This window comes from Pyxicephalus adspersus, chromosome 2 (genome assembly GCF_032062135.1).
Source record: "Pyxicephalus adspersus chromosome 2, UCB_Pads_2.0, whole genome shotgun sequence".
Lineage (NCBI taxonomy): Eukaryota > Metazoa > Chordata > Amphibia > Anura > Pyxicephalidae > Pyxicephalus > Pyxicephalus adspersus.
In genome coordinates, this window is record NC_092859.1 from 80545587 (window position 1) to 80572991 (window position 27405).

Genomic DNA, 27405 nt, shown 5'->3' on the forward strand with positions numbered 1-27405 from the left:
TACAGCGCTGCATAATATGAAAAAACATATTTTACCTTATATAAAAGGGTTATCTACATACTTATCTACTACCTAAAAAATGTGATGGTAGGCCCGCTAATTATCTGTGCACAAATTCTGCAAACTAGAGCTGAATTGTACACGTTAATAGCTAACAGTTTTGAGAGTTTGCTGGACACCATAATTTTGAACAAGCTCCAGCACACGTGAAGAAGACCTTAAAGCAGCTGTAGTTGAGTTGCTACATATGTCAAAAACAATTTTCCACGTTTGCAGTACAAGTGATTTTGAATGCAAACTAACATAATTCACGTATGCTTTTTCTTCTAAAAGGGGTGTTTGTGTAAATTTTATTATTTGTTTAATGTATTATTTGCATTTTAGTTGCCTTTCTATATATTTAAGTGCTCATTGAAGTAGATGTTGAGTCTTGAAACACACAATTTTCAAATCCTGAAATTTGCAAGGATAAGAATAAGCAATAAAATACAGTAGTTGCATTTTTCCTGTGATTTCAGAACGCCATCTAGTGGCCATCTTAGAGACTCCACCTTCCATAAAAGATCTATACATTGCCATAGTTATACAAACCAGAGAGAGTTTAGTTTTATTTCCCTTTTTATTGACAATGGAAGGAAAACATTTTGTCACCATAAACTTCCAACTTTCATTGGTTAAAAATGAGATCTGACAATAAAATAAATGTTTATGAACGTGCATTTGCTTAACGGAATAACTAAAAGGTTTCAAGCAAAAGTCAAGCAGCAGAAGTTGGCAAATCGTTCAAATAATCTTAACGTCTACTTGGGAGATGTCAAGAGAAGAAGCAACGGTTGCAAACAACAAATAAAGCCACAGCAGGTAATAAGACTGGAGCTACGCCTATGTATTATATCCAGGTTTAGATATAATCAAACTTATTCAGTAAAGCTGTGTAAACCGCAGTAATCTATAGAAACTAAACAGTGTGCACCTACTGAGGATAGTCTGGTGCACAATGAATTCTGACTGGTTGCTCCACTTTACATATTTCTCTCAATAAATAGGTCCACATGTATAGGCATCTACTCCTCTTTCAGCTATTTCATCTTCAAATAATTCTTTACAAGGCCATCTTGGCGAGGAATTATAACAAGTAATATGTTTGCTAAAAGCAAAAGCTGGAATAAAGTTATGACTTTCTTTTTACATAAGAATCTTCAATATTAAACTGTTGGATTGTTACATCCAACAGACACTGGCATCTGTAAAGTAAACGGTGTTCTCTGTAAAGCAAAAGTGTTTTCTTGGTCCACATGTTATTATATCATAATTTTGTTTTTGTTTTTTTTACCAAAGACTGGTGTCCTGGTGATTGCTTTTGACTTATGTAAACAGTTCTTTACTCAAAGAGCCATCACAGTGCTTCTCAAAAAGAGTTTGACCCATCAAGTGCCTTTTGTAAGTCCATTGGGCTCCACTGCCAGATTACACTATATGGAACCAAAGGCAGGTATACAGCTGGATGTTTAGAGGCTCTTAGGAGAAACATGTTGAGGCATCTAACTGCTAAACATACTAGATTGACGGTTACAATCCAAAAAACTGTAAAAACAGTGAAATGGAAAGGTACAAATATTAGAGACACTATTTCGTCAGGTCTTCCCACATAGACTCATTGAACTTTAAGTTTTATTTAAAAAAAATCATATTTATAACCATTTACACTTGAGAAAATAAAAAAGACTTACACTTCATAAAATAAATACACATTAAATACTTAAATATTTCTAGTATATTACAAGGAAAACAGATGTAACAGAACATAAAAACGATTGGTTCCATCTCATTAAGTTGTGCACATTTAAACCTCTATGGATCATGGGAACCTCTCTTTTATTTAATAGTTGTTCTCTGTCTCTTAAACTAAGCATATGATTATACGATACATAAAAATATTTTCACATTTTAGTTTTGTAGATCAGTGCTCGTTCTGGCATTCAACTTCATCGGCCAGACGGTCTCTGGTTTTCATTCTTCTAGGTAGTGCACTTCAGGTAGATGGTTAAAAGATGACACCTGGGGGAAATAAATGCTGGAATTAGAGTTGTTTAATAGCATTACGGGTTTATTCTTATGTTGTAAATATAGAAATATGAGAACCATGTTCAAAATGACTGACCTGTAAGAAGCCTGCGACAGGTTAAACCAGAACAAAGAAAAGGATTCCAAGTCTGCATATCTGTTCTAGGTGTTTCGTTATGAAAATACCCATATAGTCGGGGACTAGTGGTCAGTAGCTAGCTGGTGTATTTCAAGAAAAAGTTTATTTTAAAATATGCTTTTCTGATCATGCATACAATGACTGATGTGATTTCACCCATCTTGTATATGGACTCAGTTCTATAGTAATAACATGTGAAAGCAAAATCTAATCAAAAATGAGATTTTTTTAGATTTATCAGTTGGATAGATTCGTCTTAGATGGATGATGCTCACTTACTGTACCTGCTGATATCTTTTTACAAGAAAACCTAGTGTATGTCCCTTACAGCCAGTACTATCCTACTAAAATTTGGGCTAGCATCACCAGTATAAGCCATCATCTTTTCCTTTCTGTGAACAATTCCCCATACTACCATTTTTACAGCCTGTAGCACAAAAAATGGTAACTGAAAAGAGGAGACAGGACTATTCCAACACTTTAGTCAGTAAAGCTGGGTGATGTAGCAAACCTGAAATGGATTTAGTCCAGGATTTAAAACATTTGCTAACAAATAGCAAATTACTTTTAAGAAATGCATTCCATGTTTGCTGGATCACCCAGCTTCACTGATGAGTGTATATTCTCTCCAGTCTTGGGGAGCTTTAATAAATCAGGTACAACGTGACAATAGCACAATAATGTGTTTTTCCATACTATAGAAATATTACATTTGAAGGATATAAAATACATTTATATGATTGTTTAGTTGGGTGAAAATGAATAGAACCAATAAAATGTGGCATCCAATTTTATATTTTTCGGGTACCTTTCATGTGAAGTGCCAGGTTCACAAAAACTTTATTATTGATTTTGTTGGATATTATGTTTTAATGGTAGGAGAAGGCAGGTAGGTGAATAATACATATAATTGCACAAACACCAATCCCTTCCTGCTGAGCTATGCATGGTAAAGTATTTTTGTATTTTGGACACCTGCTTTTTCATATAGGAAATACATTAGTAGCCACCAAAATTATAATGTGTTAGGCTCTAAGCAAGCAGATGAAAGTAGGAAACATTGGTGCCTTCTGGCTTTCCTATATAGTGTGAAAGAAGACTATAAGGCTTGAGATGGGCTAAAAATTATTTTTAAAATAGACTTTTACATGTATGCATTGGAACGGTGCATTTAGCAGTGTGGTGTTCCCCCTAAAGTGACCGAAACAGACCAGGTTGCAGTTGCTGGCATCTTAGCACATACCAATGTGCACCAGCTTGACACATGGTAGTCTACAAATAATTCTGCTTTTATCCACTATAATTAAATAACATTTATGAGTACCGGTATATCTTTTTATACTGGGCAATAATTACTTAAAGAATTACAAAATGTATTACTTACTGTAACTCAGTGCTTTGCTCTTTGTTTTTTGTTTTTTTAAGTGTTGTCAACATGAGTATGTCCGGACTGTGGAGCTGTCTAGTCTCTGCATTCCGGAAGGAGCAGCTGCTAAGAGAATGCAAATACAAGTTCAGCAACTGGACCCAACTCATTGAAAGCATCTACTACCAATTAGCGCATTGCTTTTAAATATCTTGTCATGTCAAATCAAGTAATCAAGATATTACAAATGTATTCTTTAATACACCTCTTCTTTAAAAGCCTAAATTATTAAATGTATTTTAATGCATTTGCAACCATGCTCCCATTTTACTGTATGGAAGCATTTGGAAACCACTTTGTGCACAAATTCGCACACAGTTACAGTTGGTTGCAGTGTGGTTCTTGAAAGTGACATGAAGAGTCTGGCTGCTTGGCCGTCCTTGGGGAGATGAACCACACCACAAATGCAAGAGCAATGCATGCAAATGTGTTAACCTGTGGTGCGGTTTGCAGCTCCTAGATGTATAGCAATAGTAGTGTTAAGGAATGAATTTGGAGAAATTACAGGGATGAATAGGGGTTAACCACTCCATTATTCCAATAACAGCTGGGCATGAGAAACAAAACCCTTTATTCCCTATGCACCTTTTTATAGTATTAGTTTGTTACTACATATTATGGAGGACTGATTTTATTTCCATAAATACAATTCATACAAATACTTTGCTTTTTATTATATAGAAAGCCCATCTCGTTCTTGTTTCCAGTTATAAGTCTTACACATACATATAGTATAGGGTGTTATTTTGACATAATTGTTGTTTTAATGCATTTCTACACAATAGTATGATCTAATGCTTTAAGCAAAGCTAAAAATAAAGCAGTACCATCTGTTGTCATTTTTCGTGAGTGTCCGGATGTTGTTGTTAATCTGAATCCTGCTGGCAGTGTTTCTGAAGAGCCCGGCATCATGCTGATTCCATGGACTTCACGTGGTGGAAATTGCCTCCTCCAGGAGGGCCCACGTCTAAAGTTTTTGTCATCAGTCTGAAAATAAAAAATGTGCCACATTATAGAGAAAAGCAGCCCTTTTTTTTAAGTTTTATTGCTATAAGGAGCTCTTTAGCACAAAATAATAATGTACAAAACTGATGTAAAAATGCTGGCAATTTCTGGATAAATCTGACAATATTTATTTAATACTACATGACCAATAACCACCAATAGTAGGAAAAATGTCGGTCACCCAGCTTCACTGATGAACGTGTATCCTCTTCAGCTTGGAGAGCTTTAATAAATCAGGGCCAGTGTCTCATTGAACAAAGTATTTTCTGGCAGAGCCTTTTGGCTGCATCACATTGTGTCAAAGAAACTTTACCTTGCCCTGAAATATTTTTAGGATTATGATATTTGTGCAAAAATTGTGTTGAAATGGTAGGCAATTTTTTAGAAGTGGATGGACAGTAGAAGTGAGTAGAAAAGGAAAAATCAGAGTCGGGTTTATTCAGGTTGAATTGGCTAAAAAATTCAATCAAATTTGGAAATTGAGTTGGAATTTTGAGTTTAAAAAATAAAGTTTAAAATGGTTATGTTTGGTGAAAAATCACCAGGAACAATTTCTTTTGCCAGTTTAAGGTACCTTGAAAAGCAGGGAGTCTGAATCCATTTTTCTGACCAGTGCAATTCTAATTGTGCTCTGGTGGTGGTTGTGGTGCATTGCCATCAGAAACAGGTGCCTGTAACAGGTCACCAATTGATTCACGATTGATTCATTTTGATGAATGTCAATCACTCTACACTAATGGCAGGCAGCATAGTCTGTTTTAGAGTGACTATTTCACCTGCTTTACTGAAACATGACACTTGAAGGTGGACAAGACAGCACCTGAATGACATTTTTTTGGCCCAGTAATCCATCAGTTCAAGAATTAAATTACCTGGCACCTCAAGGGATGACAGATAACAATATACCATCTGTCCAAACTGATCTTCACTCTCTACTTTATGCTTCCACTAGCCATCATGTCCAAGAGGCTGAGGTTGGCTCTACTCATGGGTCTGGCAGTGGAAAATGGAGCCAAGCCTGCTGACAAGATGAGGCACTTGTATACACCTGACAGGAAAAGACTGTACTGATGCTGCAAAATGTGGCTTCACTAGATTAAGTGTCACATTATGGGAAATATGACTTGATTTTTTTTAGGAACAATGGGAAAACATGCCTCTGTATAACTGGAAATAATGGCTGTGATATCACTTGTTTAACAGTCACTGCTCCCAAGTATTTTCTCCCAAATATTTAACCGAAAGTACCCTTTTTTCCAAAAGCACATTTGCCATAAATTACTTTTTTTTCTGAAAGTACATTTTTCCAAACTTGTTACCAACAATTATTGTCTGTTCCTTTTTTCTCTAGTACCATGGACCTAAATTGGTTCCAAGCTCTGTCCCTGATTAGCAGAAAATGGCACATTGGCTACAACCTTGCCATCAGCCACTCCCTCTGTAGAAGATGGATCAGAGACAGGCATGCCATTAGATGATTCCAAACATTGGTACATTTGCGTTAGAATCAGATCACCACTAATCAAGAGGGTCTACTTTGCTATTCTTCCTTCTTCTGAAAACATGGGTATATCCATTTTCATTGTTTACATTTTCTTGGATATATAATTTCTAAATTTTTATACAAAATATGTCTAATTTCAGTTATAATTTGGGTTATATAAAGGAAGGCATTGTGTATTATTTAAGTTTTTTTGGAGGAGGTTTTGCTAATCTGAACTACTGTACATACAGGGGTAATTCTAAACTGTAAAACCCAGAATATTTTAGCTTTTTGGTACAATGATCAGTTTTTTTTTAGCATGAATTCTTGCATTAGTACTAATGTCAGGAATCTGAGAACTGATAAAGAGAGTCCTTGGTTTCACTGGGATGAATCATTATCCATGGTTTCCGACAGTAGTTTGGTGATCATAGCAGCATGTACTCCCAAGAAGGTAAGAGAGTCAAGTTCATTGGTACATGGTAGAAAGGCTCTGTTGTAAATATAATGGGCCCAATTTAATAAAGCTCTCCAGTGCTGGAGAGAATACACTTTCATCAATGAAGCTGGGTGATCCAGAACACACTAAATGGATCTGGTCCAGGATTCAAATTATTTTCTAACAAATAGCAAATGACTTTTAAAAAATCCATGCCAGGTTTGCTGGATCACCCAGCTTCACTGATGAAAGTGTATTCTCTCCAGCACTGGAGAGCTTTAATAAATCTGGCACAATATTGATAGAGTAAATAGGGGTAAAGTTGTTTGAAACTGTTCCTCACAAAATAAAATACACTGTACACAGTGACAAAGCTTTGTTACCTTCATGTCTCTGTTATAGATATAGAGGAGTGTGGATTAAAAGCAATGTTTTTATAGCATTGCTTTGTCATATAATTGCCACAGTCTATATTAACAATGTTGTACCTCATCAAGACGTCTCTCAGTTCCTAGTGCCAACAGATTATTGTATTCCCTTTCCAGGATTTGTCTAGCCTGAAAAAAAGTATAAAAATAGTAAATGTTCAGTTACAAAAAACAAATATATAAAAATGTAATATCCATATATTGACACCTTAAAAGATAACTATAGTTATTTTTTTGAATATTCAACCTCCCCTTCACCCTTCTTTTGAAACTTCCCAATTATAATACAAACCTGCAGTAGATGCAGGTAAAGCAGAGACCTGACCATTGTTCAACACCCCTTCAGAACATTCCAGGTATATTTGCATCTACTTCACTGGTGGTGAGCAGAAAACTCTGATGCTAATGATATCAGATCTATATGAGAGATTTTTCTTGTTTTGTAAAGTGATATACAATTTTATGGTCATTTGCTTATATACATACAATAAATTGTGCAATAGACATTTAAAACATGATTATGAGCTTGAGCTTTGTATTGAAAATCTTTATTTGCCTCTGAAGACAAATAAGAAAAAAGCAATCCCAATGAAATAGTTCAGTTTACAAAATTGCCAGATAAATGCAAGACAATTTTGAACTGTGCAAAAGCATACCAAAAATGCCCAAATGGTATGGGATAAAAATATTACAAAGGAAAATACCATCAGTCAACTTACCTGAGTATTTTGATTTGGAATTTGCAATAGCAGCGCCAAACTGGTGTAATCAAAGTTTTCATCCAGAGCAATGAGTGAGCCATGTACACCACTTTCTAAAATGTTGTTTGCATAATCCCTTAGACCTATTGCCTGGATCCAACGAATTACCCGATCATTGCTCCAAACCAGCACATCTAAAACAGGAAAACATAATGCAGTGTCAGCCTAATATTTAGCAGAATATCTTTTTAAATCACTCATCTTTATAAATAATTAGTTATTTAAAATTATCTGCATGCAAGAATGCATTCTGAGCATGTACTGTAGTTAGGTAAAATGCAGTAGCATTCTATACATAACTTTATAGCATGTCTAGTAAATAGGCTGAATAAAATTCCAATCACTGACCTGGAATGAGTATTTTTATCTGTAAAAGTCAAATATCGTTATTTGTTTCTGGCTTCCAACACTATCTAAAATTAAAATATTTCCTAATTCAACTCACTTCTACTCCAACTAGTTTAGGGACCCAAAACTGACTAGTTGAAGGTTCCTAAAATGTGAGCCTACAGCTGAAATACAGTATGTTTAGGTATTAATTTAAATTGAACAGAGCACCTAAATCATATAATCCTTTTCAATTTTCTTTAATCAAACAAAGCTAGCAAGCCTGTCTGCTTGACCCAATTCCCTCTGATCTACTCAGTGCCCACTCCTCTACCCTGACTCCACACCAACCAAACTGTTCAACCTTTCCCTTTCTACTCCGCTTTCAAACATGCCATTATTCCCCCTATCCTGAAGAAACCCTCACTAGACCCCTGTCTACCTTCTAGCCAACACTCTTCTTGACCCTCTCCAGTCTGGCATTGAAGCTGCCCATTCCAGCAAAATAGCCCTTACTAAAGTCGTCAATGACCAAAGTCTCAAGGCAACTTTTCCCTCCTCCTTCACCTTGATCTTTCCTCAACGTTTGACACTGTTGATCACCCCCTTCTATTACAAATCATGCGCTCCATTGGTATCTGTGACACTGCTCTCTCTTGAATGCTTAATGTTATTTATGGGGATTCTCTCCTCGCAAAAATGACTCCCAGTGACTGTGTTATGCTTTAGCATGCAACATAGATGTGGAAATAAAAAATAAAAATCACTTAGGCTGGGTCCACACGGACATTTTTTAAAACGTATGTAAACGTTCCTACTGCGTTTATTTATGTTTTTATGCACTTCTTTTTAGCGTTTTAAAGCTTGCTAGCTGGCATACGTTTTAAGTGCTTATAAACGCAGGAAACCAGTGTTAACCCCACATTTTAATTTTTTAAACTTTGCAAGCAGATAATGCTTATTACCGTGCTTCAAGGAAACGTTCTGGTGTAGATTAGCCCATTGGAATGCATTGGAATTTCAAACATGGGCTTTTAAAACCTCAGGTTAAATGCTGGGGAAAATGTCAGTGTAGACTAAGCCTTAATCCCACTTCCTGACTAAAGACTTAGTTTTGATTGGCCCCTCTGGAAGGGGGGAGGGGGTAGTGCCTATTCCTAGTTTTTTAGGGATGGGGTGAGGAGGGTATGCTTTTGGGTCCATCATCCTGCTATTAAGAGGGTAGTAAATCTGAGACAAATTACCCTAAGGAAATCACAGTCAATACCAAATACCAGAGAGAAAATGAACTGTTCTATGTTCTGTCGTAAATGTAAAAAATAGTGGAAGCAAGGCTTTAAGCTTAAATCTTTCTTTTGGGTTTTATAACACTTACCTATGAAAGCTATCCACCATTTTTAAGTGCACTCGCAGGTCTTTCTTTGTCAGGTGATCCAACATTCTTGCATCTACCAGGCATTCCATGAAATAACTTCTGTACTGAGGTAAGCCCAAACTAGGCAGCCATTCATTACCAATCCATTCATGATTCATATCTCCATATGCCAATGTCTATATTGATTTCATAGAGAATTAATATAGAATTATTATATATACATATATCTGTATTGGTAATTCTTTACTTAGTATATAAAGCATTATTTTAGTGTTTTATATGTGTATAAAAATGAATCTGGCGACACAACAAAGTATAAACCACCATGATTGCACAGTTTTTTTTTTCAATGAGCTCTCACAGTTTCTATGTATTCTCCACAATATATAGTGTGAAGACTATATAGAAGTACATACCACAGAATCTGAGGTTGTGATCCTGAGATCACTTTGTATTTTTCAGAGTTTACTGTGAACAATATATACTGATGTAAACCACATATTCAGCAGTCATGACCCCATGATTTTCTAATTTCATGCCCAACACAAATTGGACTATCAGTCATTCATTTGCTAATTAGATTCTTTATTTAAATGGAAGGTGCCCTGCTATTCACTGCACTTCTCTGCAAACACCAACCATTGTAATATTACCTTCTTTATGACTTTATTAGGCTCCTGTAAGAGTCCTTTGTAATTAAAATCATAATACAGCCCTCAAAAACTGTATACATTGTAATACTTTCAACTGATTGACCCCCTTGCATTTTGCTAACATTTTTGCGAAATGTTTGTCCTCAGATTAAAGTTATTAAACAAAAAAAAAAAAAAAAGCTACTAATGCACATAATTCAATGAACATCAACCTGAAATGTAACTACACAATAGTGTTTTTTTATTCACGTTTAGAGAAATATGAGCATGCAGCAAGAGTGTTCATACCTGTGCCCAGCTTCCTTCTTCTGACTCTTTCTACGTGGTCAGCAAGAAAAATTAACATAGAAACACACGCATAAATATAACAAGTCAGTAAACACACTCATAAAATGGTTTTATTTGCTTTTACAATTTAACATTCTGTAAAATTTGTAAATGAACAACCATGCAACCATAGGCTTATAAAAGCCACAGTACAATATGAACCACACAAAGCATGCAATATATTCTTTGATGTTGTGTGGTCGAAACTGTAAATAAATATGGTGTAATGACTTACCGCTTTGGCAGGAGCTGTTAAATTTTCCATTTCCTCATGGGTAACCCATACATTACCAGACGGCTAATGAGAGGACCCATGGGAGAGCAGGTGAGATCCACATCAGGTAAGCAGCATTAAAGAAGAAAGTCAGCACCACTGTTAACAGTGTAATAACATTACAGTCAGCAGATATGCTAATGCCTCTGCTTCATAGGTGTCTTAAAATCCCCCACAAGCTATATTGTGAATACAGAAATAAAGACCATTTGCATAAAGCTGTGAATAAAAAATGGGTACAACACAATATAACCAACCCTATGAAGCAATACTGGGTTTAATTGAAAAGTATGGGTCATAACAGTAACTCATAACTGCCAAATTTTATATTTTACAATATAACATCTTATGTATTTAATTTTTTTGGTTGTTGTCATATTATGTTGTTGTTTTAACTCCCATAAAACTAATGAATATGGCTGGGCAATATGCATTTATCTAAACAGAGAAAAGGAGTTCAAATCTTTGTAATTCCTAGTCATGTAAAGGACTCAATTCAGTCACCCCAGTTTTGTATACAGAGAAAACTGATTCATGCACATTAAAATTGTCTGCATACTAAAGACAAGAATGAAATCATTTTGGAACAATTATACAATCTAATAACAATGATACAGTGAATTTCTGTTAATTACTGTGAATAGTGAGAGTGAAAGGTTTATTAATGAGACATGCCAGGATAAAGTTGACTCACTGTTCTTGATGTTGGAGGAGCCGAGGGACTTGTAAGTGAGACCATTTCCTGAATAGCAAGGCGAAGTTTCAAGCGATGCAAGGGGTTGCTAATCCCAATTTCTCGCTGAATTTCAGTGTCTGACAATGCAGACATAATGGCACCACTTTTCACATTGGCACGACAAGCTGCAACATACCAGGCTGGCATTCCAAGCCATAACTGAAAAATATGAATAATTTATGACATTTTAATAATAATAATTTATGACAACTTATTATATATATATATATATATATATATATATATATATATATTGTATTTCTAACTACTGACCAAGTAAACATAATCTGTCAAGCTGTCCCTGCAAATATGGATTTAGGAAGAATTCCAGGGTGCATTTTTTAAGTCTTTATCCAACATAGGTGTAATGGCTTTAAAATCCAAGGACTTCTGCACGCCTTTCACTCCCAGATATCTTTAGGCAGATCCACAACTTATGAAAATAGACATATACAACATGGGGCAGCATGGTGGCTCAGAGGTAGCACTCTGGCCTTTGCAGCGCTAGGTCCCAGGTTCGAATTTCTGCCAGGACACCATCTGCATGGAGTTTGCAGGTTCTCCCCGTGTATGCATGGGTTTCCTCCCACATCCCAAAAACATGCAGTAAGATTAACTTCCCCTTAAAAAAGTTGTCCTTAGACTACATTAATGACATATGACCATGGTAGGGACATTAGATTGTGAGCTCCTTTGAGGGACAGTTAGTGACATGACTATCGACTTTGTACAGCGCTGCATAATATGATGGCCCTATATAAATACTGTGTAATAATAATAATAATATACAACCTCGTATCCCTTGGCTCCTATATAAATGTAAATCTCCACTACAGGCACTAGATGGTGTTGCAATATAAACAGAATATGATCTGCAGCACTAATAAGAAAAAAAAATATTTATATTTTCAAAAAAATGTGGGAAAACTGCAATCCACAAATACCCTTACATGCAGGGAGAACCACACTCCCTGTGGCAACCTACTTTACTTACTGTCATTACAGAAACCATTGCTGCATGGCATTATTATATTTTCTGTATCTCAAATTGGTACAAGGGTCAGTGTATGCATGAAGTAAACATGCCTAGATATAACTATGTAAACAGCAGTATTTTAATGTTTCACATGCTGTATGCTGTCACTGTATTGTGACGGCATGTGTGAGGTCACTATCTACATACAGTAGAACCTCGGTTATACGCCACAGAAAATGGTCATTAGACATGGCCAATTCCGAATAAGTGTTGTTTCCGGTTAACTGAGGTTAATTCCTTTTTCTCAGCCATTCAGCACTAGACTTGAATGGGGAGACTTGTCTCCATTCACCTTTAGTGCTGAACGGGTGAGAAAAAAGAAACCCTGATAGCGCTTGAGCCGTCATTAGGGTTTCCCCTTCCACAGCAAATCACTGAGCGGAGCAATCAGCGGAGTTCTGCTGACAGCTCCGCTCTCCTGATTGCTCCCGCAGCCCTAGCAGAGCTGTGGTATGTGTACATGGATGCAGAATACATGCCACAGCTCCGCTAGGGCTGCAGGAGCAATTGGGAAAGTGGAGCTGTCGGGTGCCGGTTATCTGAGTTCCGTATAACTCGGGTTTTACTGTATTACATTTGTGAGAATCACATAAAAATTGAATTTCCTGATCCCATTTGTCACCACAGCATTGGTAGGTCCTGGAAGTTTGTTTTTATGCATGTATAACATGTTACATAGGAACAGAGAAAACAGAGAAAATGTACATCAAAAAATCCAGAGTGTATTATGTTATTTATCCTAAAGTTTTTTTTTAAATATACAGTGTTTAATGTTAAAAAAATCCCACAGATCCTGGGTTAATCTTACATAAATTACCAAAATTTCAAAAGGGGAAAATGCATGTTACCATGCATTGTTCTATACCCTAGCTTATCAGCACAGTTTCTCTGCTTGGTTCCCATAAAGCGCATACGAAAGATCAAAGTGACCCAGGTTACTCTGCCTTTTTTCAGCAGCAGGTAATGGTGACATGCAAAATGAGATGTAGAAATGCATTAATAGTCCTGTCTTCTGTACAATATTTGCTCAGTAGTTATTACTGAAACTGGCTATACAAACAAATAGGTGTTGTACCTTCAAGAATACACTTTTACTTTATAAAGCAGCTAATCCAACATTCATCAACCTTCTCGCAATCAATGCCATACCATCTACATACACACAGGGACATTAAAATGATACTATCCCAGTATGCAATTTGGATGCTGTACCTCACCATGTGATTGCACTTTGATGCACAAAGTTTCAAGATACGACTATGGACTTTATTAAGGGCTGAGTATAATGTCGGCACTATATAAATACTGGCTATGCAAATACTGACTGCGTTATTGGCCCTTAGCTTTGGGATGTGGGATGTCTTCATCTTCTTACCTCAAGCCATGCTACTACTGTAGGTCCATCCCACTGAGCAAACGGTAGTCCTTTTCTGCGGGCTTCTTCAAGAAGTTCATGTCTGTTAATAAATCACAAATATAAGTTTACTAATACTAATACTAATACATACCAGCCAATCAGAAATACACTTTTTTTGCTCACACTTATTTAAACAGAAAATGAATAGCTTGATATAGGTAACTGAACAATACCTTTTATTCTTTACAAATACCCCATAGTTACCAAAGAACATTAAGGCATTATTTCACAAAGATAAAACACTTTAAACACAACACAGACCACAGCAGGGATGTGGCTATGACCTCTGCATTGCCTGGGCAATAAAAATGAAATGGCAACATTTTTTGGGAAGAGAAAGTGTAGGAATAGATATGTTTTACCAAAACAGATTTTTACATTGAAAGATATTGCACTTGCTCTACTTTTTTAGGTAAATTTTTAGGTTTCTTCTAATGTTTTCCCTTTGGACACTGGCTTGCAGTATGCACCACTGTAACGTGGCAGAGCTTGTAGCCCTTTACCACTTTATTTGTAACTTTTTCATAGGACTGACTGGAGTCTTTTTTTTCAGCAAGGTGAAACCAGGTAATAAAGGGAGGGTTACCTAGTCAACTTAACAGTTTTCAAAGATCTGGTAATTACTTATTAGGTGTGGGTACACTACCAAAAGATATAGTCATATAAAGTCATATACAGAAACACCTATTTCATTTTCTACACCAGGAATAATGACAGATAGTGTCTGCTTGGTGCTATCACAAAAGAAGGATAATCTACTCTAAATAAGTATCATCATGGTGAGTAAAAATTCAAAACCAATGCAAATATGCTATAGGTTGTACCAATCAACTCAATGATTCCATCAGGCTTCCATGGAACTGTAGAGGACAAATATTTTGACAAACATAGCAGACTCTGAATTACATCTAAATCCCACTTAGTACCAAACCCTGGGTAGTTTTGTGAGCTACTTCCTGATGCTTAAATATTATACTTATAAAAGTCATTTAGAAAAAGAAGTGTAGAATTGAAACCTGTGGAGATGAAAGCCTTCTCAAACCATCAGGACGTATACATGAGCAATTTGAAACTCAATGGGACATGTATATCATGCAGTAAATGTCAAACCAAATGGCTTTTAATCTAAGAAAAAATGTAGGCACAAAGTATCCCCAGCTATCACTTCTGACCTTTTCATGTCACATATGACATCAGAAATGAGAAATCATTTTAGCCGTGCTCAAGCAAATCATTTCTGACTACAGAACAAGTTTTTAAATGTACCTGATTGACAAGCACGCCTAAAACAATAGTGTAAGAAAAGATTTCACTGTGAGCCCCTCAGGTCATCAAATTATTTATTCCCAAGTATTCTGGGATATAAAACCATTCAATCAAGAAAAAAACATAACTATCTCGCAATATAGGGGCAACTGCCACAGAAAATGGTTATCTAAATTTGTCCAAACTGTCAACCCCATGCCAAGTAAGGTTTACAATAATCTTGATTTCTCATACAGACTTCTCAATTAAAGTGTCAGATGGAAAAGTAACTTTTATGATATACCTTTAGATACTGCATTTAAAAATGATAAAACCAAAGCTAGTATCTTTTAATAGTCCAGTCCTATAATCAATTGTATGATTTCTCATGACATTACCTTGTGTGTATTGCAGTTAATATAATTGCTTTTCAATGACCACAGCCCACGGAGATCTGTCTGTGCTCAAGGAGTTTTCTGATTTAAGGAAAGGACGTAATTGTTGTCTCTGGGGAATTATTGGCTTTAATCTGAGACTGATATAATTACATTCTCAGTGCTTTCTAGATTATAGCTGCTCTTCCATTTTCTAAGAACATGATATAGAAGATAACCAAAGAAAATAGCCTGTCTTTAGCTTTGAAAAACAGCTTCATGGCCAGAAACATGAATTTATTTCTTATATCTGCTAAGTTTCGTATTGTGGTGCAGCATGCAGTCTACACACAAATAGCACAACCTTAGAGCTCTAGGGTATTCTAAGCTCCATTACCATTAAGGACATCTGCAAGGGATATGTATGTATTTTTTGCCATTTGACAAAACTGTATGTGTGCTTTTGTACGACTGTGGTGAGGACATTAGATTGCCAAGTCCATGAGGACAGAAATAGATGTAAAAGGTACTATGTTTTTGTAAAGCACAGACTAGGTTGCTATATGGCACTATATAGAAAATAAATGGTAATTATACCAGGGTAAATAAACAAGGTTATAACACTCATAATACAGCTATAGAAAAGTCTTTTTCCTAAAGTATTACAAGAAAATTATGTTGTATTGATGAAACCTACACATTGCTGTAGTTGGTAAACAGCTGTGATTAACCAAGAAAACCCTGACATTATAAATGTAAAACTTTTTTTTGTAATAGTGTTACATACTTCTTCTTCAGCCTTCGGTCTTTCTCTGCTTGAGTTCCAAGTTTACTCAACCCCAAAGGGTCCTGTGCTCCAGGGTCTGCATCCATGAAAGCTCCTGTATTCATCAAAAGAATGTGACTTTATGAATCATGAAATAGGAAATAATATATACAAATACCTACAGTGAACTATTGAAAACTGTATCTGGCCCAGCTTTGTCAACACATAGTGAATGTTTTCTGTTTATTCACAGATGCTTACGACAGGTCGTTTCCTGACATTTTCCGTATTAAAGCTTAGTCACAATATAATTGTATAACACATGATAACATTATACTATATAGTAAAAAATTAGAATATGATGGAATTTTTGGGTAAAAAGGGTTTATTCTATGGTGGCTATCTTTGCCAGTTTGGCCAAACGGACTGAAATAAATATATAAACTGCTGGGGATAGTTTAAACTACCTAGATAAAATAAAATTTCAGTGTCAACATGTACAATAAAAATTACTTTCTAACATTTACCTGCAAAGTACAAAGGCAGTGGGACTTAGTAGATAAAATGTAAGAAGATAGCAGTAGTAACCACAACTTTTATGAAGGCAAGCAAACTGTTAAGCAAACAGCAAAGTGCAAACAGTAGGAAATCAGACAGAATGATATCTATAAGTGAAAAGTAGTAATAATCACATACCAGCCAATCAGAAACACACTTTAAGTAAGTTAGGTGGAATACAACTTAAGGTGTGTTCCTAAGAAGGCTTAAATCAAAAGAAGGCATTAAAAAAACATCATATTTTGGTTATTGTGGTCAAGAAGACATAGTTTGAGGCCTTTATTTTTCTACTTATATGCGTTTTGATCAACTTTTATTGTTTAAAGGACATGTTCATACCATCCCCTGGTATGGGCCGAATGCAGCCCATTAGGGTAATTTTCACCTTCCTCCTGAGTTGAGCAATCTTTCATCCAACAAGGTCTCAACCAGCTCCTCTTCGTGTGGCCCCAACCTATATATTATGGGTATTGTAGTACCTGCTGAAGGCCCCCAAAAATATTGCTTACCCATAGGAATTAATGAGGTCATAGCCATATGTGCAGTTTGAGGAGGAGCCGTTCTGGATGGCTTTAAAGAAAAGATTGCTAATTTGGGAAGGAAGGTGAGTAGTATCTCAAGTGGGCTACCCATCCATTAAAGAGCAATTTTAAAAAAGGACTCTTAAATAAATACAAATGTATTAAACATTGAGTACTGATAGTAAGTTTGCTGTTTGTACCATGCCCATGCTATCTCTTGTTCTCTCAGATTTCCCACAAATACACAGCTGACATACTACACCTTGAAGTAGAGTGAACACAGCAGAAAAGATACAAGCTGGGTAAGTACATTTCTGACATCTTTTTTTGGCCAATGTTGAACTTATTTGCCACTACAATGCTGGTATAAATTGTAGAAGTTACTATGACAAAATATAGTAATTTGCTATTTATATATTACTATAAGCAGATATTTTAGCACCGTGTATGGCAAACACCATGACCACAGCAGGTGGCAAATTGGTATACCAATACCTAGCATTTAATGTTTGAGCATGCCTACTGATTTATAATACAACATTTTAAATGTAAAATGATTCCTTTGTGTTTGTGAACTAAAAGCATGGTGTGCCTTTGGAAATGGAAACCTTGCATGGAAACCTTTTACTAAGTAACACAATAATTTTAAAGAACAATGGCCTTGGAGGCCATACTCCTTACTGAGTTGTCCGAGTCTTGCCTTCTCTTTTTTACCAAACAATCGTCCAATGGATGATTTAATTCCTTTCTTCTTTGGAGCTTTGTGAAGAGAGTCTTGACTGCTGTTGGCACTCACTAGACCAAGGGCATCAGGTTCAAGAGATGCAGTCAAACTTCTATGAAAAGAAAAAATAAGCTGTTTGAAATTCTGTATTAACAGCATACAGGTCCTGCACTAGATTCATGCTGTGCTGACAACCTGGGGCCGGGAGAAACAGCTTTGTTGTTTTCATGTCAAGGATAATTTAGCAATTTTAGGTAAGTGATTGTGACTGACCTTGCTTATGGGGTTCTTACAATAAAGTATACCTGAAGTGAGGACACCAGTAAAACTTTACAGATATCAAACTGGTCAGCTATCCAATTTTGCTTTTAGGGATCCTTGCATCGAGGGATTGGTGTGGCAAATGTTTCCAGTTGGGGCATATGTGACAAATAAGACTTTAGACTACTTTATATAACTTTTCATGACTTATTGCTTACTTATACGGTCACATTTTTCAGATGGTCTAGTTGAACATTTAGGAATTGTATGTATATTGCTTCAAGAAACATCTATAAATCTATAAATATCCCAAATGTTTTGACAAGTCATCACCTCCATAACAAAGTTTGTAAAAAAATAAGAGCAGGGTTTTGTTTTTATTTTAGTATAGCAGTCATGCACATATTAAAAACTTAAAATAAACCTTAATCACTTGTTAGAAGTACAGATATTGTTCAACATATAGATCAGTTCAACATGAAATTGTTTTAATCCTTAGTTCTGTATGTATAGCCAAAACTAGCCTCATTCTATTTGCGGATAGGGAAGAGTCTAATCCATTCAGCTTATTTAGTTTCCTATTTGTCATTATTTTCTCCTACTTCCCCTTGCACCTGCAGAACAGGATGTGGGAAAAGTAATCAACTAGGGGAAATTCCTTTACAGGTACCCTCTTTTAAGATTTATCTTCACCTCTTGTTCTGGTAACAATAGTAACATTTTGGATTTCCCTCACTTCCTTGATCACCAAGACAAATAGCATGATTCCACAGGTGAAAGGGGGTTCAAAAGCATCCACAAGTAACTAAATCTCTGGCTTCTGGTGGCTTTTTGTTTCAGGTCCAGAGCTTGGCTTTGTGTGTGACATCACCGCACACCAGCCAGCCGCCCGGGATAATGTAACTCAGAAGTCCACTCAGAAGAACTCAGGATTGTTGGCTGCAAGGAAGACCACTATGAAGCCAGGGGTGAAGATGTTGGCTCCCATCCCTGCAGGGATAACAGGTCCTCGACCTGCCATTGCTGCAGGACGGAAGCACAAGGTAAGTATGTGCTAAAATTGGCAAGTATGTTGTGCAACGAGTTTACACATTTGGTTCCTTTTGGCTCCTCAAACACAAGTAGTAATACATATGTAACACTTATATCAACCCTAATCTTAAATACATGTAAGAAAGCAAAGCACAAATGTCATATAAAGAAGAAAATAAAGATAGTAAAACATTGAGGACATTAAGACACAGCTCACCCTCTGGCATCATTATGATATGAAGATGGCAAAGTATGAGTCATCCTGAGGGCACGTGGTGTTGATGGAGGGGAGGTTTCACATTTTATCGTAGCTTTATCTTCACGACCATCTTCCTCTACAACAGCAATCTGAAATTGCAAGGTATAGGCATTAGCCTTTTATGAATAATATATACCATTTTAATTTCAAATATAAAACAGAGTTCATTAAACAACCTAAAATTGTAATTTATGATATTTTGTACATAGCTAGGTTATCACAATTTCAGTCTGCAAACAGTTTTAAGCCATGTTAGTAAATTATTGCCATAACCATGGAACTTTGCACACGTCACATCACACACATTTGACAAATACACACACATATTCATATCCATGACATCATACTGAATTGCTGCTGTAACTTTTTATGAATATTTTTAAATACATACAGATTTTTTTTTTTTTTTTTTTTTATATTATACACAAGAAACTGATCCTGTACTTAAAAACGACCGATTTTTAAAAAAAGGGGAACCAACTCATATTGGTAATATTAGACAAGCAAGAACCTGAAGTAGGACATAGATTTTTCAAAATCCTCTCAAAAATGTTATAATTATTTAGATTGCGTGGGTATACATTGATAGAACCAGCGATTCCTCAACTTGTCATTTGAATAATGTATGACATCAGGCAGTTGTGAGGAATGTCTATATAAATATATAAAACAATTTACAAAAGTTTCCCTGATTTAGTTTTAGATTTATTTAGGCTCCAAACTTAGGCAAATGGTCAAAATTTAATTTATCAATGCTTTAAATTTAACATAAACAAAAGTAACGTTACCTTTCGTCGATGCTTCCGCAAGTCGCTAGGCTAAATTTCCAAAAAATGAAATACGAACATCATTAGTATAAACAGAGATAGGAAAAGGTAACACCACAAAAAAAAAAATTAAAACTAGACAAAAAGTATGTTTTTCATTCATCTAAACAAACCAATATATATTCCTCCATACATAAAAAGGAACAAAAGCCTTCGATTGAATAGCTAAAAAGGTGAAACTAGTCATCAGATATAAAATAATGCAGAATTCACAACTTACTAGTGTCATGACTCCCATGCGATCCATCTCCCTTGCAGGGCTACGCGGTGTGAGTTTAGGTGTTGAATGTCCACTTGGAGGTGAGGAACTTGCTAGTGATGAAGCAGTCACTGAACCAGTTATAGAGGTACCTGGATGAATTCTGGCCAAGTTAAGTCCCTCCAAGCTAACGCTGGCAACTCTGTTTTCTATCTCTTCTGCTCTGAGTTCCGTAGACTCTTTTTCTTCCTGAATGAGTCTGGTTTAAAAAATAATAGTTCTTTACAACATGATTGCCATATTCTGGTAAGAGAGAATAAATTTGTGTCTTGGCCTGTCAGTGCTAGAAAACTGATATATTCTTTCCTCCTTCAACATGTGTAAAAGGTTTGTGCATATTTAAATATCTTTTTTTACATCAATTGCATTAGAGACGTTTTGGCAGATCTCTCCACTTAGAGAGCAAGATCATAACATAGTTTGCGTAACTCAGCTGAACGAAATTTGCCAAGATTTCATGCCCATTTAGTTCAATACTATCCCTGAGGAAAAAGAATATTTCTGTTGACAGAATTTAGAATCTGCACACCAATTTAACCATATTACTAAAGTACATGTATTATTTTTAAACCATCCCAAAATATCTACTGCAAACAAAAAAAATACATACTAGTTTGCCACCCAGGCTAGCTGCAGAGCCTGTATTGGTGTACGGGAAAAAAAAACAAAAATGAAAAAATGTTTAATAGCCAAAAATCTAATATTCACTTGAAACAGCATTAAGGTGATCTGTGTGCTGCATTTGGCAGTTTGATTTAAATTAATAGCGGGGGACAATTTAAAAGTCTGGTAGACAACACTGACCAGTTTCTAAAGGTGCAATACCAGCATTCCTATCGTAGGTTCAGCCTGATAAACACATGGCTTCTCCAGCATAAGACTTTCAATGTAGTAATACAAAGAGTAAAAAACAACTGCAAAAACATGCACTAAACCATGGCAGCTTTCACAATATTTACTGGGGTTCCTTTTAAAATAAAAAATTTGACATGTAAATACTTTCTGTGCTGTTACACAAAGACAGACTTTTTGAAGATACAGGAGGTCCCAGGTGGTCAGGATGGTGAAGTAAGATATCCCACATAACCCTAGTTTTACTCCTATTCATATGATGCCACCACGGATACTTATGTTAAAAAAGTTCTAGGGATGAAAAGGAATGGTCCTACTTCCCAAAAGTGGACCCAAGCCGGAAATTCTGGCATACCCATATCAAGAATAAAAACTCTATTTTATTATGAACATGTACTTAAAAAAACAAAATATCAAAATATACTTGGCACATCGGCTTTACATCACATGGCTTTACAATATGAGCACATGTACAATAAAAAAGCTATCAAATTTATTTTCTCTGCATCCCGACATGATTTGCGGCAGCAGCCACTTCTTCAAGGGATTTGATAGCAGAACAGAGCAAACAAACAGATATCCAAAGTAATATATGAAACAAAACATCACATATCAATGTTTTAAACAGTAAATTCTCAAGTTCAAGTTAAAGTTTTAGGGATGACATTCTGTAATTCTGGATCAATACAAGCATTGACTTGTCCACAAAACCTGGGAAGCATAGTTCCAATATCTTCAAAGACCATACCTGGGCCTGTTCTTATTCCTTTTTCTTGACTTTCAAGATAAATCCACCCTCTTTTCCTACTTGACTCCTCTTTTCTGTCTGCTTTTATTGTTTCTCTTCTCCCTCTTGCCCAGATTATGGGCCCTCAACTCTCCTTTTGCAAGACAATATGGAGAGTATGGTATTAACTTATTCCTATTTGTTCATTTCATCATTGAGGATCCTAAAATTATTATGCTTGTATTTTTCGTATGTTTTTAGGGGGTTTGATACTTATTGTTGGGTTTCTTCATTATATATTTTCTCTGCAAAACTTTGAGCTACTCCTAGCTGTCATATTTTGAAGCTGGATCTTTATTTTCTTTTGTTTTTTCTGTTTCATATTCTGGTAATGAAATATAAATTTAAGCATTGACTATAGTAAAACTAGTACAATTAAAAATCCATGTAACAATCAGTTGTGATTGTGTAACAGCAATATAGGTTTACAGTTTGAACATAGACAGAAATAGAAGCTAGACATTCCATGTAATGTACTAAAAACTCAGGCACACTACATATTAAGGTAATCACCTAACCTCACAGTTTTTTGCTTTCTATGTGTATTTAGTTGGAAGCTAGACAGAAACAGGATGTTTTCTGTACAGTAGCCACAGGCAAAAGAGCAGGAGTGCCAAAAATAAAAATAGCTCACAAACACAGTCACTGTAACTTAGTCCTCTCAAAGTAAAAAAATCAATTTTGAATGTCATCAGCATGTCAGTTCCCAGGTTTGTTCCAGGTTCTACTGGTGCAAGCAGAGTTGACATTTTAGCTATTGTAAAGGTAATCTACTGACCTGGCTTCAACTCTGTTCTGCTGGTAAATTCTATGCAATATGAAATATTTTAAATACCAGCCCATGTTTTATTATACCTATTTTCAGGATATGCAACACTCTTGGAGAAATTGCAGCTTGAAGCTGACATAAAAAAATCTTTGATTGAACCGTATAGATTTTAAAAGCAATGGTTTTGGTGTTTTTGTATTTGAAAAGCTGCTAATATAAAATAAGCTAATCCTAAATCAGAATAAATTTGATTATGTGTTGGCTCTTAAAGTGAAATCTGTGTTTTGGCCTTTAAATAGTAGGGATAGCAATTTCATATGGGTATTTTCAGAATGTTCTAAGCTAGACTGGGACAAAGACAAAAAGGAAAATGATAAGTTAGCCTTACTAGAACGTGACTTAAATAGTGTGGCTCCAGTGATGAAAATTTGGCCCAGTAGTTAACCTATTCCTAGTCAGCCATAGGTGAGCAGATATCTCAAATTTTAAGCACATTACTGTGCTACTAAGACAATTTAGAACAGCTTTTCTTACCCTAGAGGAACCCTTGAAATATTGTACTGGTCTTAAGGAACCCATGTAAAAAGCAATAATCAGGGGTCAGTGAGGAGAGTGCCAATTACATTGTTGTAATTGAGTTAACCAAGTAGTTGCTCATAATTCCATTTTTACACATGGGTAAAAAGAACATTAACATTGTGCCACTGGCTCTTCCAAGTGGTGTTGGACCCAAAACTAAACAAGTTTCAGAGAAAATATAGTGTTTAACAAAATCCTAGATGAGGATGGCCGATTTAGAATATCATCCCCTACTTGCACTATTTGCATGTGAGACAAATCAGCTGAAGGCTTATTTGTTTTTCCTTCATAAAAGAAAAAAGAAAAGATTCTGCATTACTAAACTTTTTATCTTATCTTATCTTTTTATCTTAAATATTGCTGTAAAGCTACGTACACACGTCAGATTTTTATCGCCCGATAATCGGCATCGGCCAATTATCGGGCGAAAATCTGCCGTGTGTACAGTGGTTGTCGTGTCGGTGTCGTTCATCGTCCGGACGACCGACCTGCCGGATCCACGGACGATGGACGACAGCCGATCCTAATGAAAGGGAAGGGGAGAGCCGCGCAGCAGGGTGCCGCTCCGTCGCTCTCCCCCTCCCCTCTCCATAGAGCATGAACGGTGCTGTATGTACAGCAATCGTTCATGCATCGTGCACTCCCTTGTCGTTGGAAAGGATCGTGAAAGATCCTTTCCAACGACAAAAATTGGAAGTGTGTACGCAGCTTTAGGGTTGTGCTTTGTGATCCACCACATAACGATTGGCATTACATTATTCCTTTGGCCTTACTGTTAAAACGGAATCATCGATTAGACTCATACTTTCTGCAAATGCCACCTTAAATTGTTTCATTCTTAAATTTTCCAAAAGTTCCACTTTAACTATAATATCATTTCCAACAGACAATATTTCCCAGGAAGTATTAGCTGGACTTTTCCTGCCTGTTTAGCTCAATGGACTCATAACAAATAAATAGGAAGTGTTAGCTTGAAATTATTTGAATACACAACATAACAAAATAACTAATGATCGAATGGACATAATTTTAATTATTACAATTACCTGATTTCTTTATTAATTGCATCTAATTGCTCTTGAAGCATCATTGCCAATGTTTGAGCATCAGAATGTCCACCTGGAGATAAAAGGTCCATGGAACTGAAAATTGTTTCATGGTCATCATCATCATCTATATCAGACATCTCGGTATCACTTTCGAAGGGATGGCTGCCTAGTACTCCCATTTGCTGAGTTCGATTCCATTCATGATCTCCAAGAGACTTCACCTAATCAAGATGAAAAAGAGTAACCCAAATAGTATAACCCAATAGTTTTTAGTTTCATAGCTACAACCCTTTTCTCTTCTTCTGTACATGCAAAACATTTCCAAATGCCCCATTAGTCATTAAAAGAATCAGAAGAATTAGTGGTTATTTACTTTTGCCACTTTTTAGCACACACCAATTATTTACTCGAAATGGGAAATTTTTTAAACTAGGCAATCATGCATAATATATTCAGGAAAATCAAAACATTTTGAATTTGCCCGGTTTCCATAACTTTCACCACTAGTTCCAACTAATAAAACATAACTATGAAAATAATAGTATAGTAATGTAATGCATAGTTTTTTTTTTGTTTTAGGTAGCAAAACAAGTTGTGTTAATACAGGAAGATGTCCTAAAGCCCTTCAACAAAAAGGATCAAATGTATGACATACAGTAAAAAGGACCACAAAGGAACTTCTGCTCCTCTCACAAACTAGATGCCTATTAGGAATTATAATTGCTTTAATACATTCAAGTTATTTCTTGAAAGATAACTAGTAATGTGTTTGCTTAGCCTGGAGTTGCATTGTCAGAAATGTCATTGCACTAATACACAAATACAAAGTATCTACATCAAATATCTAACCTTTGGTTCTTCTCTTCTTATTCCCATTCTTCCTCTATGAGGTCTCCGTATGACTTTAGCTGAACGGTAGTCTGGCTGTGTATCTACCAATGAACCAACTGAGTATCTCAGTTCTGCTGATGTTTCCAGATGAGGCCTATGAGAAATGCAAAATACGTCACTATGATGAAGTGTTCGTACCTACTGTATAAAGAAGGTTTATTAGACCATAAAGTAGCTTCTAGATTCAGTACACAACACATGGCCAAAAGGGTACACTAAACATACTTATCTGAGATCAACAAGGAGAGAAGTGGAGATAGGATAGGTCTATGGAGCACCAAGAATAAAGTAGTAAAGGTAAAGAGGCGGAGGATAAAATTAATGATAAAAAATGATTGATGAATTCATAGGAGGTAAAACTTCCTAAAAATAACTGGTTTACACTTATAGGTTTGCTGGAAATCAGTGAATTGCTTCACTCTGACCTAGCGGAGTGGTACAAAAGGCCACTTACTATTCAGAGTAGCAGGGGGACTTCCCCAGAGTAGCAGGGGGAATAGAATGTCAGTGCAATGTAACATAACTAGACAAACAAGAAATAAGTACAAAAAAAACGGTAAGTAGCCTGTAGAAGCTCTTTTTACCTGCTCACATAGACCCCCAGTTTATTTTTATCCCCCTTAATCAGCCCTAATAACTCATCCTGGCTCTTTCTCCTTTTAGCTATTTATCCTTGGCTATTTGTTTTAAATTTCATTTAATCTAGGCCTTAGAATTTAAATTGAACAAGGAGACTTAATGTAGGTAGGAAAATGTGACACCAAAGATTGAACAGTGTGAGTTTGAAAAGAGTTTGAAGCAACAAACTGCCACTCAAGGTGATAAGCCCCTGAGATAACCAGAAGCATAAACACAGACACAGATGTTTTAGACATGTACCTTGGAAAATACATAATGTTATAAATAAATACATTGCTGAGGTCTTAAGGGATGGCTCAGTTACAGAAATTTAACAAACAGGCAATTTATAAAACACTAATGGAAAAAGTACTCTACACTTTATTCTCAAAATGACCAGCCTTTTTACCCAAGAGGAACCTTTAAAAACCTTTTCTGATATTGGGGAGCCCATGTTAAAACCATAGGAGGTGGTAAGTAGAAAGCCCCCCCACAAATAGCTAAAAAAAGCTCTGGTGTCATGTTAAATATTATTCTAAGTAGCACTGTCAATAAGTTGATGTGCCTGATTTATTAAAACTTTCCAAGACTAAAGGAGATAGATTATCATGGGAAAAATTGGGTGATTCAGCACACTAAACTTGATCTGGTCCAGGACTAAAAGAATTTGCCACCTAGAAGTAAATAATTTTTAGGAAATCCATTCCAGGTTATCTCATGCTAGTCTATCTTTTCCAATATGGGAAAGCTTTGATAAATCAGGCTCTACAAGTTTACCATCATATGTGAGGGCATTCAGCCAAAGCCTAATGAATTCCTAGCATCCTCTGGATGCGAATGACTGCTTTAAAGTAAATGAAGATCAACAATAAAAGTAAAAACAACAAACAATAAAAGACTAGCCATAATATACTAACTACCTGGTTAAAGTTGGCTCTATCAGTGATCCAGTACGTATCTTCACCTGATCAAATTCTCCTCTCATTTTTTCAAGCTCTTCAGCTAATCTTTCCTAGAAATAAGAATTTCATATATATTTTACTCATTTGTGTTATGCATGGACTCAGATTTAAAGATGTGAACAGCTTCCAGTACTTATTGTTCTGCACAGGTAAATATATAAAGAAAAAGACTGATTAGTAAA

At 35.9% G+C, this 27405-nt stretch overlaps 1 protein-coding gene across 1 annotated transcript in view; it reads right to left on the reverse strand.

Annotated features, from left to right (window-relative positions):
* Positions 1 to 600: 600 nt before the first annotated feature.
* Positions 601 to 27405, reverse strand: part of PPFIA2 (PTPRF interacting protein alpha 2) — a gene marked incomplete in the record, with an annotated part of 101759 nt that continues 74954 nt past the window's right edge. The window contains 19 exon segments of the mRNA XM_072399014.1: positions 601 to 2058; positions 3588 to 3692; positions 4457 to 4616; positions 7045 to 7113; positions 7704 to 7879; positions 8191 to 8201; positions 9448 to 9623; positions 10389 to 10418; positions 10663 to 10725; positions 11396 to 11596; positions 13849 to 13930; positions 16297 to 16390; positions 18036 to 18190; positions 19589 to 19719; positions 20419 to 20448; positions 20678 to 20915; positions 24750 to 24973; positions 25602 to 25737; positions 27182 to 27273. Of these exon segments, the coding sequence (XP_072255115.1) occupies positions 3634 to 3692; positions 4457 to 4616; positions 7045 to 7113; positions 7704 to 7879; positions 8191 to 8201; positions 9448 to 9623; positions 10389 to 10418; positions 10663 to 10725; positions 11396 to 11596; positions 13849 to 13930; positions 16297 to 16390; positions 18036 to 18190; positions 19589 to 19719; positions 20419 to 20448; positions 20678 to 20915; positions 24750 to 24973; positions 25602 to 25737; positions 27182 to 27273 (2127 nt within the window).